General features: G+C 42.3%; 2 protein-coding genes across 2 annotated transcripts in view; one reads left to right on the forward strand and one right to left on the reverse strand.

The window, feature by feature from the left end:
* Positions 1 to 3,512: 3,512 nt before the first annotated feature.
* Positions 3,513 to 12,166, reverse strand: part of CHN1 (chimerin 1) — a 181,297-nt gene continuing 172,643 nt past the window's right edge. Inside the window, exons 11-13 of the mRNA XM_060257127.1 lie at positions 11,374 to 11,511; positions 10,422 to 10,527; positions 3,513 to 4,430 (exon numbers count right to left, since the gene is read on the reverse strand). Coding sequence (XP_060113110.1) covers positions 4,259 to 4,430; positions 10,422 to 10,527; positions 11,374 to 11,511 — 416 coding nt within the window. The 3' untranslated portion in view covers positions 3,513 to 4,258. The remainder of the gene's footprint in view (positions 4,431 to 10,421; positions 10,528 to 11,373; positions 11,512 to 12,166) is intronic.
* LOC132585484 (cytochrome c oxidase subunit 6C-like) lies at positions 4,495 to 4,987 on the forward strand. Its single transcript, XM_060257424.1, has 2 exons — positions 4,495 to 4,524; positions 4,571 to 4,987. Exons 1-2 carry the CDS (start codon positions 4,495 to 4,497, stop codon positions 4,856 to 4,858), a joined length of 318 nt encoding a protein of 105 aa, XP_060113407.1. The 3' UTR covers positions 4,859 to 4,987.

Raw genomic sequence — 12,166 nt, forward strand, 5'->3', positions numbered from 1 at the left:
CTCAGTCCCACCTACCTCACAAAGTGCCTGTTGTGGAAAGAGGAAGGAGACTGTAAGCCGCTCTGAGACTCCTATAAAACCCAACTCGTCTTCCAATACTCAAAATGAGCCAGAAACATGCATTTCTCTGTGGACTTTAGTTTGGCGTTGACTTTGAGTGTGGGCTCAACCAGTGTACCTTGTACCTATGAAACTACCCGTCGAGTGACACAATGTTTTCATATTTGTTTGTTTATCCATCCAAGGTGGTTGTGTGGGCCAAATACCCAAAGAGAGAAACCAGAGACTGACTGTTTACAATATCTCCTAATACACATGAACACACACAAAGCTGCTTTATACTAAATCAGACTGGTGGTCCATCAAAGTCAGTGTTGTCTACTCAGACAGGCAGAAGCTCACCAGGGTTTCAGGCAAAAGTCTTTCACATCATCCATACCAGATCCTTCACTAGAGATGCCGTGGGCTTCTGAATGCCAAGCAGATGCTCTACTTTAAATATGTGACTTTAAAGCCAATTTAAATAAGGGTCTCAAGTCCTGTAGCCATTGCATTGATTCTAGTGTGTGTCAATGATCCTATGGACAGCTTAGCTCAACCCTGATGAAGTGCACACCCCCTAACTCTAAACACCTAGTTTAATTGGCCAGTGGAGTGGGATTGGAGGGAACTTTTGTACACAGACACAACCTTCTGACTAGCCAAGATCTAGCCCTCCCTGCTTTCCACTGGCCCTAAAATATGGACCAGAAAAAAGAAACTTCTATCAGCTTTCATACACTGGATACAGTTTGAAGACTGTCCCAGCAAGGGACTTTCAAGAAGTACTGGAAACAATGTGAAATTTTGGATCAGCTCGAAATAATGCATTAACAATGATGTTCCAGCCTTGCGTTTCCTGATGCACTCGTGTATGCCCCCCATTGTTTCACAGTGGGTCAAGTAAATTCCCAGGAACATGATGGGATAAAAGGAAGGAAGGATTATTAAAAACAAAACAAAAACTGTGCACCCTCTTCCACATGCAGAACTGCCTACTGTGGCAGAAAGGCAACTTATGAGCCAAGTCAATATTTTCTTTTTTTAGCACCTTTCCCCAAATAACTGTTTGTGCTTCAAACATACTTTTAAAGTTTATTATTTAGCTATCAATACCCTGCTTTCCTCTCCAATAGGAACCAAAGTGCCTCATGACATTGTTTTCCCCTCCATTTTATCTTCACTACCACTCTTTGAGGCAGGTTAGAGAACAAGAGTGACTAGCTCAAGGTCACCCAGCAAGTTTCCACAACACAGTGGGGATCTCAGCTTGGGTCTTGCCTGCCCACCACACCACACCAGCTCTCAGAAACTGGAAACAAAGACTTTGAGGCACGTTCTTTTGACTAACTGTTCCCACAACAGAATGCTCCATTCATTGCTGTATGGAAAGATGCAAAGGTGTTGGACTAAGACCTGGGAGACCCAATTGCAAATCCCCAACTCTGCCTTGAAAACTTGTTGGGTGACCCTGGACCCTCACTCATTCTCAGCCCAACATGCCACACAGGGTTTTGCAGATAAAATGGGAGAAGAAAAAGCAGAGTATAAATGAATAAAATCAGGGCTTTTTTTGGTAGAACTCCTGTGAATATTAGGCCACACACCTCTGATGTAGCCAATCCTCCAAGAACTTACAGGGCTCTTAGAACAGGGCCTACTGTAAGCTCCAGGAGGATTGGTTACATCAGTGGGGTGTGGCCTAATATGCAAACGTGTTCCTGCTACAAAAAAAACCCCTGAATAAAATAAACAGGTAGAAGTTATGCAAGCACATGACCTCCTCCCCAGTGGATTTCATCACACAGCTCCTTGAGAAATGGAGACAATATGACACTACCTGTTTTTGGACTACATAAATTCTATCCACTTGACTGTGTAATTTGTCAAAGCTTGTCAGTGATAATTTCTACAGGAGGTTACATGGAACTGTAAAAGACAAGGCTGCTATACCTAGGGATTTCTGAACAACTGACAGCAATTAATTTGCATTATTTGCTATGTCACTTATAACAAAATGAATAATTTAGTTTGTCTGTGTAACTGTTTAACTCAGGGAACACAGAGGTCATCAGCTGAGGACAGTATGGCTGTCAGGATCCTAGCAAGCTGGTGCAGATAGTGAGCCTCCAAAATGGCTTCTGTATCAGCGAAAGCAGGGAACTAGAATAATAGAATCACAGAGTTGGAAGGAGCCATACACAGCGGTGGCATTCTAGCAGAAGCTCTTTTGCATATTAGGCCACACACCCCTGATGTAGCCAATCCTCCAAGAGCTTACAAAAAAGAGCCTTGTAAGCTCTTGGAGGATTGGCTACATCAGGGGTGTGTGGCCTAATATGCAAAAGAGCTCCTGCTAGAATTCCACCCCTGGCTGTGCAGATCCCAGTTATATTGTGCTGTCCCAATTAAATTGGTCCTGAAAGCAAGGCAACTGTTTTATGTGATTAGTAATGTGGTGTGCCAGACTGGCCGTCAGCAGGATCATGCCCAGGGAGAAAAGGTTTAACTAAAGACAACGGCATGTTTCACCAGGGCAAGGGTCCAGGATGCAATACCCCATTGTGCTACAATTTATCCAAAGGACTGATTGGACTGATATAAAGGACTGGCCAGGCTGATCCTATATAGAATTACATGTGCTTAAGATCATCAGGGAGACCAACAAGGACAGCCTTGCAGAGGAAGGCACTGGCAAACCACCTCTGCTTCTCATTTGCCTTGAAAGCCCCTTGCTGGGGTCACCATAAGTCAGTTGCAACTTGACGGCATTCTGCACACACAAAGGACCACCGTCTTCAGTCCTGCAGAAAACTTCTGGTGTGTGTGTGTTTCATCAGTTCTCCCCTCCTGATGCAGAGAGCCAGTTTGGTGTAGTGGTTAAGTGCACAGACTCTTATCTGGGAGAACCGAGTTTGATTCCCCACTCCTTCACTTTCAGCTGCTGGAATGGCCTTGGGTTAGCCATAGCTATTGCAGGAGTTGTCATTGAAAGGGCAGCTGCTGTGAGAGCCCTCTCAGCCCCACCCACCTCACAGGGTGTCTGTTGTGGGGGAAGAAGATAAAGGAGATTGTATGCTGCTCCGAGAATCTGCTTCAGAGAGAAGGGCAGGGTATAAATCTATGGTCCTCTTCTTCTTCTTTATGCTGATGCTGGGTGACCCTTGTTGCCTGGAAATAGCATTTTAGGTTTCTACAGGAGAGGGAGGTAAGGAAGTCTCATTCTGTTGATGGAAGTCCCTTCCATTACTAGAGATTTAATGTGGGTTCCAAACCATACATTTCAATGAGTTTAGGCATGTATAATTCTTTCTACATCTGGGCTGCAAGCTGCAAATCTATGATTTTTTCCCCTGGGAGTTAGCCTCAAAGGCAACTAACTCTCCAAGTAAACACATACAAGATTGATGTGTTAATCTCAAAATGATAATATGGGTGGGGGTACGCTAGGGAAAAAATGTAGCAAGAATTCATATGGTTCTAAGGCAACACTTTAATAAATTAATAGGCATGCCCAATAAAAATACAAAATGACAATTTAAAACCACCAACAAATCCATCTTCACTCATTCAGTGTTGCCCTCTTTGACCAGAGCCATAAGAAAAGGCATTACCTAAAAAGTGGCAATCAAAATCATTTTTGGCACAAGAAAATGTACTACCAAAAAACTCCAAAAAGTTACAGAACCTAAGATGAAAGTCGGAAAGAGAATGATACACAGTGAAATTGACAGCTAGAGGCTCTGTTTCACCGCAGTCTTCTTTCCTCTCTGAAACCTATACAGAACATAAAAACAAATCCACAACAGAGTTACACTGTGAAACATGCCAAAGTACAACCACAGAGAGACTACTCCAGAACACAGATGCAGTGCTGTTCTTTTGTTGTCCTTTGAAGCAGAAGCTGCACCTAAGCGGGACAGCGGGGAGCGGATCATATAAGCTCGAGTTTCCTGTACCCTGAAGAAACACCAAAATTACTAAGGCAGGAAAGTAGAGGATGTCTCAACTTTTTCCCAGCATTGCCTGGAATGGAGCTACAGAAGGAACGCAATTAAGCATCTTTCATACAATAACACCTCACATTTAAAAAAATTCAGCTAGAGCAGCTGGCTCAATTACTTCCAAATATTCCTTCATCATCCATGGAATTTTTTCGCCAATGTCCATTTTTTTTTAAATCCACTCTTGCGCACACACCACCTCACAAACGAGAAGTTCAAAATAAAATATCTTCATTCTTTATAAGCATCTCCACCACAAGTCTCTGGTAACGGATGTCGTTCAAGGCAGCCATGGCATCCAGCTCTGGAGCTCGCATAAGTGTTGGTCCAAACACAATGCCAAGGTTTTCTGCATTCATGAGATTCTCCTTTTCATGAAGTGTTACCCTGTAACAAAGGTGGTTATGGTTAAAATGGAGTATACGGTTGGCAACTCCTTGATTCTGTGAACATGGAAATGAAAACTCAAGATGCTGAAAAGGTAAAAAAGGAGGAAGGGCAGAGGTTCCCTCTCTGAAGGATCTTAGGGTTGTTTAGGCGAACAGCCTTTGCTGTGTGAGGGGGAGTTATCAACCTTGTCACCTGCTTTGTTGCCCAAACGGCAGATGAGAGGCCTGTTCGACAGCCATCTAAAGAAACACCATATAGCAGTGTCTCTTCTTTCTCTCGAAATTATACCTGGATTCAAATTTGGTGTGTCTGAACCCAGGAAGCAAGCATATGCAGAATTCTATAAGAACCATGATGCTGCAAAGGAGTTTGAGGCCATGAGAGAAGCAGGTATATTTCAAAGTGCACCACCCAAAAAATCATAAGCCAGCATCTTCAGATCCTCTTCTTTAGCAACCTGAAACTGAACACTGTTTTCTGTGAACTAAACCTTTGGGTCACTTCAGTACTGGTCACGCTACAATCTTGCTCATTAAATGAAATACTTACGTCAACAACAACAACAACAACCTCAAGATGCTGGAAATTAAAGCCAGTTTTGAACAAGTGAATTGTTGTGGCTTCCTGCAAAGAATCTTGCAGGCTTTTGCTTGGCAAAACTGCTGAGAAAATAGCATAGGGATCCTCACCCCCAACCTACCATTTTCCCAGGGTTGCTTAGAGGCAAATGGTGGCCATCAAGCCTTGAGGAAACCCTGCTCTGTAAAGCAGCAGCCATTAGATGAATTGAGGGTGAAGCTGAGCAGTCACTAAGATGGTAGTTAAACCCCATGTTGTCATCTTACAAAGTTCCTTTAAACTTGAACTTCAAGTTGACTTTCTGCCAGTCAATTTTAGCCTGGTCTTTCTGCCACACTCGGGTTTTGAGCTTGCAGCTCCTTCACTCAGCCAATTTAACTCTCATTGAACTGAACGAACAGTTTTCAAATGTCAGCCTCTCACCACGATTCTGTCAGTTCCCGCTGGTTGTTCTTAGAGAGAGCTGGAACCTAACCTGTCCGTCACAGGGTGAGAGATGGCACAAACAAGGTGGTAGTTGCAGATCTGTTATAGGGAAATGTAGAATTAAGGCTAAGATCTTGTTAATTTGGGGCTCTGTGACAGAGTTGAATTCCAAGCTCAGGTCCCTATTATTTCCAGAGGCAGCAGACTTCTGGATCCCAGTACTAGGAGACAGCCTCAGCGGAAGGCCTAGGCCTCTATATTTTCATGGCAACTCTGTGAAATAGAATGCTGGACTAGATGACCCACTAGTCTAATCCTGCAGGGCTGTTCTTATGGTCTTCTCCAATTAAAAATCACAACTTCCTGTTGTTGGACTAGATCTCTTCCCACCTGCCTAATGTACTACATTAAATACATACTATAAATTATCTTGGTATGTCGTTATTGCTTCCTCTAAGTCACCACACAGGATTGTTGAGAGGTTATATGCCATTATGGATACATTAAGCTGTAGGCTGAAAGTCCTTAAGGGATTGTGGCCATGTTCCTCTACTCTTCCCAATTCTCTCTTCTCATCAGATAATCAGAAGAGTTGGTTTTTATACCTTGCTCTTCACTACCTCAAGGAATTGTCAAAGCGGCTTACAATCACCTTGCCTTCCTCTCCCCACAACAGATATCCTGTGAAGTAGGTGCGGCTGGGAGAGTTCTGAGAGAACTGTGACTGACCCAAGGTCACCCAGATGGCTTCATGTGGAAGAGGACTAGGGAATCAAACTGGTTTTCCAGATTAGAGTCTGCTGCTCTTAACCACGACACCACACTGGCTCTCATATGTAATATGATGGGTCTGGATAGCGTACAATTGTGCCACTTAAGGAAATCACCCTTAAAAATACCACATAGAGTTTAGAAATGTTTACTGTAAACAACAGATGCACAAGTTTAAACAAGGCTATACACACATGCTGCATACAGCTCCATAGGCAATGGCTGTCAAGTTGAAACTGACTTATGGCGACCCCAGCATGGGGCTTTCAAGGCCAGTGAATAGTAGTGGTGGTTTGCCACTGCCTTCCTTTGCATAATCTTCTTAGGCATAGTCTTCAAGTTCTGACAAGATTGAGCTATACAACGCCAGCCAACATCCCTGTATTTCACTAGTAATACATTAAGATGACTCCCTCACCCTCACCCTGACCCGGAAAGCCCAGGCAAGCCTGATCTCATCAGATCTCGAAAGCTAAGCAGGGCACTTGGATGGGAGACCTCCTTGGAATACCAGGAGTGGGAGGCAGAAGCAGGCTGTATCAAGCTACTTCTCTGAATGTCCTCCATGCCCCAGTAGGGGTCACCAGAAATCACCATGACTTCTAGGCATGCATAGAATCACAGAGTTGGAAGGGACCTCCAGGGTCATCTAGTCCAACCCCCTGCACAATGCAGGAAACTCACAAATACTTCCCCCTAAATTCACAGGATCTTCATTGCTGTCAGATGGCCATCTAGCCTCTGCTTAAAAACCTCCAAGGAAGGACAGCCCACCACCTCCTGAGGAAGCCTGTTCCACTGAAGAACCACTCTAATGGTCAGGAAGTTCTCCCAAATTTTGAGCCAGAAACTCTTTTGATTTAATTTCAACTCACTGGTTCTGGTCCTACCTTCTGGGGCCACAGAAAACAATTCCACACCATCCTCTATCTATATGACAGCTCTTTAAGTACTTGAAGATGGTGATCACATCACCTCTCAATCGCCTCCTCTCCAGGCTACACATCCCCAGCTCCTTCAACCTTTCTTCATAGGACTTGGTCTCCAGACCCCTCACCATCCTCATCGCCCTCCTCTGGACCCATTCCAGCTTGTCTATATCCTTCTTAACTGAACACAATACTCCAGGTGAGGTCTTACCAGAGAATGCACACACACAATTGAAAAAACAACAGGAAAAAAAGAACAATTCCTTCCTTTCTCCAGCTGCTGTTTCAAGGGAACAACCTACACACTACTGTCTTGGGAAGCTTTGGTTTCCTTTATGGCAATTAATTATCTCTCCTATTAAAACAGATTTCCATTTGTACATTAGTTTGTGAGCAGATTTTTTTTTTAAAGGTCTAATATGCACTACTGATTTATAACTGAAAATAAATCTGCTTCTGGATACTCATAATGGACTAAATATCCACTGCTGGGTAACTGATGAATTATAAAAACAAAAGACGAAAATTATTTTCCCCCATTAAGGCATGTCTTCTGTGTGAAATAAAACCCTTTCGGATATTTGCAATGCAGTTAAGAGCTGTGAGTCAGTGGAAGTTTCTGGAAGGCATCCAAGCTCAGCAGCTTCTATTTATAGAGACTCCAAATATACTAATTTGCTGGCTGACCAACCAAAATGGAAAACAAGAACGCCATTAACAGTTCCCTCACCACAACAGTTCTTAGTAAGCCTGTCGATAAAAAGATAAAAGGAGCTATTAGGCTGGGTATGTGGAGTGAATCTGGCAAAGGAACCTTTGACTCTTGAAAGCTCAACCCCCTCAATTTTTTTGTTGGTCTCTAAGATGCTACTGGACTTGAATCTAGCTGAAGCAGACAAGGTTGGCTTCTTGCACACAGGTACACCTGAGAAAATTCTGTACTCATCTCATAACAAAGCTGGTGAGCTTCCCAGAATCTTTGGAAGCACAACAAAACTGGCACATTCAGCTTTCCTTCCCACCAGTGTTCCCTCTAAGCTGAGTTAGTGTGAGCTAGTTTACGAGTTTTTTAGCCTCCAGCTCACACATTTTTTCTTAGCTCAGGAAGGATTATCCCACACTAATTTATGCAGTAGCTTACAACTTTCATGCCAGTAACTTAAAACTTTCATACCAGTAGCTCATAAAGTAGAATTTTTGTTCATAAAGCTCTGCAGCTTAGAGGGAACATTGCTACTGCTTTTTAATCCCCCCTTTTGTTTTCACCAGCCTTCTTTGCATTTCAATCATTTTTATGGTAGACTGTTTACTGTATATTTCAAAAATAAAACACATTTCTAAATCAAAAGAGCTAGTAGAAATGTCTGCAATGACCGGTGCCCCACCTATGAATCAGACCCCAGAGTGTTTCATTGGATTCTGATAAAGAAATAGAAAGAAACTTCAAGGAGAACTAAGATGGGTCTGAGGATTACACCTAACCTTAAAACTTTCCCCCAAGTTGCAATGATTTTAACAGGAAAGAGCAAAGCATAGGCTTAAGTCTCTCCTGGGACGTAAAGGTGGCTTGACTATGATTGGACTGTGGCCTCTTAACAGACACAAAGATCATAAGTGATTAGAATTAGTCAGGCCTTTTTTTGTAGAAAAAGCCCAGCAGGAACTCCTTTGCATATTAGGCCACACCCCCTGACACCAAGCCAGCTGGAACTGCATTCCTGTGTGTCCTTGCTTTTTAAAAAAAGCCCTGGAATTAGTGCATGAAACTAGGGGTTTAGTATCTAATACTGATTTTGGATCCTGCATCCTGACATCTTTATTCTAGCCCTGATCTGAAAGGGGTTAGGATGATGGCTAAGCACCACATTGGTGTATCTCATAATTACAAATTAGTTTAAAAATTATTATAGGCCCAAATACAGCCTCAAAAAAAATTGTAAATCATACAATATATACAATTAGGACCTACTGGCCATCTTCAGTGGCCAAGCATAAATGTTGCACACAGGCTCAATTATTGAAATATTAATATTAATCAATGTAGGATCAAGTGAAAATTATGTTCTGATAAATATCAGTGACATGAAGCAAAGATGTACTTATAACAATACTACATACTAATTGCTACACTGGGTCCATATTTGCTTTTGGAATTGAATCCTCAGACTACAACAGGAGACTACACAATTGAAATACCATTTTGATTATATGCAGGGCTTTTTTTGTAGCAGGAACTCCTTTGCATATTAGGCCACACACCCTGATGTAGCCAATCCTCCTGGAGCTTACAGTAGGCCCTCTACTAAGAGCTCTGTAAGCTCTTGGAGGATTGGCTACATCAAGGGGTTTGTGGCCTAATATGCAAAGGAGTTCCTGCTACAAAAAATGCCCTGGTTATATGTACCTATTCTGGACACACATGAGGATTACATGGTACATCCTTGCCTTGTGTCACTGATATTTATCAGAACACAATTTTCATATTCTAGGCAAACACACACATAATCAAAATAAAAATGAAAACTTATGGACTAAACGAGACCTAAAGCAGGTTGAAATCATTAAAAGGAGCAGGCACTGGTTCTTAGTTGCAACAGAACATGCAAGCCCATGTGAGATGGCTGACCCTCAGGGCTTCCCTGCTCAGAAATCAAAAGCCTCAGTTGTTCTTCAGGGAGTGGAAGGCTTGTATTGATGCTCAGTTTGAAAAGCAAGCCCCACGCCCAACAAAAAGAAGTCTTCCCTGGTCTCTAATTTAGCGTTCAGAAGACATGAGAAAGGATGTGCATCTGGCTGATGTTTTAGCATATTCTAAATAGTTCTACCACTATTGTACAACATCATTCTGACTGAAATAGGCCTTCCTGTGAAGATCAGGGGGGGAAATTCTAGCAGGATCTCATTTGCATATTAGGCCACACCCCTGATGTAGCCAATCATTCAAGACCTTACAAAGCTCTTTTCTGAAATCTCTTGGAGGATTGGCTACATCAGGGGTGTGTGGCCTAATATGCAAAGGCGCTCCCTGCTAGAATTCTACCCCTGGTGAAGATGATGTGACTGCAAACCACAGGATTTACTGGTGCCAGAGAGCAAGTATCCCACTATAAGCCCAGTAAAGATGTCAATAAGTAATTTCTTCTGGTTTATGTGGCATCAACAGCAATCATCTACCTGAGTCAAAACAAAGCCTATGTAAAAGTTGGTAGATAAGTATGAATTTGCACATGCACACTCACACAGACAGACACACAAGTCAGTTTGATGTTCCTAAGTCCCACACCTTTTTAAATGTGCCATGAGATACCGTAATGTTTCACAGTGTGCTGGCGGCAGCAGTTTCAGTGCTTCATGAAGTATTTCCAGCTGTTCGTCAGGATCCGTGATTTCTGAAACAGGATCAGCACATTTAAGCTTAAATTAACAAAAGACTCAGATCTTCTGAAGTGCAAGAAACTGCACTTCCATTTTTGTTGACCGAGGTGGACTTCAATAGTTATTTGTTATTTAAAGCATTTAAAATGCACCACTAGAAACGAGGAAGAATCTAGTAAGATTGACAAAATTTGTGGTAGGGTATGAGCTTTTGTGAGGCACTGCTCACTTCTTCAGATACAGCAGTGACTTACAAAAATAGTGACTCACAAAAGTGAACAGTGGCTCACGAAAACTCGTACCCCGCCACAAATTTCTTTAAGATGCTACTGTGCTCTTTTCCACTGCTAAAGACAGACTAACATGGCTACCTATTTCGATAATGTACCACAGTATAATACAAACAACACCACTATATCCTACTTTGTTCCCAACTCCTGCTTTAAACAATTTTTGTTTAGAACTGGGTAGGCAGCTTTGTTTTTGTTCTAATTTCAAGGCTGGAATTCTACAGTCATTTCAGTGCCACTGATATGGAATTCTGTAAGATGACTGGCTGTCTTATGCATGTTGTCTTCAAGCACTGGTAATAATAGCCTCTTTGACAGAGACATGCATTTATATGGAATGGGACTAAGCATCCTACATTCCATTATTGAAAAGTTGTTTTCTCCTGACTTGAAAAGTGACAGCAGAGCAAAACACTTTGCATATTACCTGTTTATCCCCTTAAATTGCAAGTAAAATAAAACATAATGGGAAAATTTGGCAACTTCGTTCTTAAATAAGACAACATAAAGCGCTCGTAGGAAAGACAAAAACTTCTTGTGGGAAAAAAAAAGATTTAATTTAAAACTCACTTGCGGATTCTATAAACTTTGGGTAGGCATCATATGTGATGAGAGGAATCGGCAAGTCCCTGAAGTACAGTTTAAGTGCACCTGTGATAATATTGATATCTTCATATATATTCACAGAAATGTCTGCTTTTTCCCCATCTGTGCAGTAAAAAAAGGGGGGGGGGAGAAAAAAATGCAGAAAGGTATGCTAGTAGCAATTGTGAAAAGTTAAAACCACCATATTTTAAGATTCAATACCACCATAGTTTGTACATATGATACATATACAGGATCGCATAATGGCTGATATGAGGTTGCCATTGGCACACTGCTGCATTCTTCACTGTACCCTATAACATGTGGTTTTCCTTCAAAAAGCACCACATGGTAATATCACTGTAAGCTTATTAGAAAAAACTGAACAGAATAACAAAGAAGTTTGGAAGAAAGCAAGGGGGGACGAAGGGTAACCACTGTCCTCAAGAGCAAACTTCTCCCCTAAAAGATCACTGGTTATGCTTCTTGTATCACTTCTGTTCCTCCCAAGGTAAGGAGGAAGTTCTCGCATACATTGGAAGTGACATCATCGTGTCAGCCACATTTGGGCTATGCTCTGGTATTTGGGCAAAAAATCTATGGCAGAAAACATTTTTACCATAGAGTCTTTGTCCAAATACCAGAGCGTTATCTAATGTTGCAACATGATGTCCCTTTGGTACACACCAGAAGTGATGTAGCCACATGAGCAGTGATGTTACCTGGGCCTCCCTCCTGCAAGCCCGCCCCCACCCCCCGCCCACTGAAACCCTGTTGG

The sequence above is a fragment of the Heteronotia binoei genome, chromosome 16 (genome assembly GCF_032191835.1).
Source record: "Heteronotia binoei isolate CCM8104 ecotype False Entrance Well chromosome 16, APGP_CSIRO_Hbin_v1, whole genome shotgun sequence".
Taxonomy (NCBI): domain Eukaryota; kingdom Metazoa; phylum Chordata; class Lepidosauria; order Squamata; family Gekkonidae; genus Heteronotia; species Heteronotia binoei.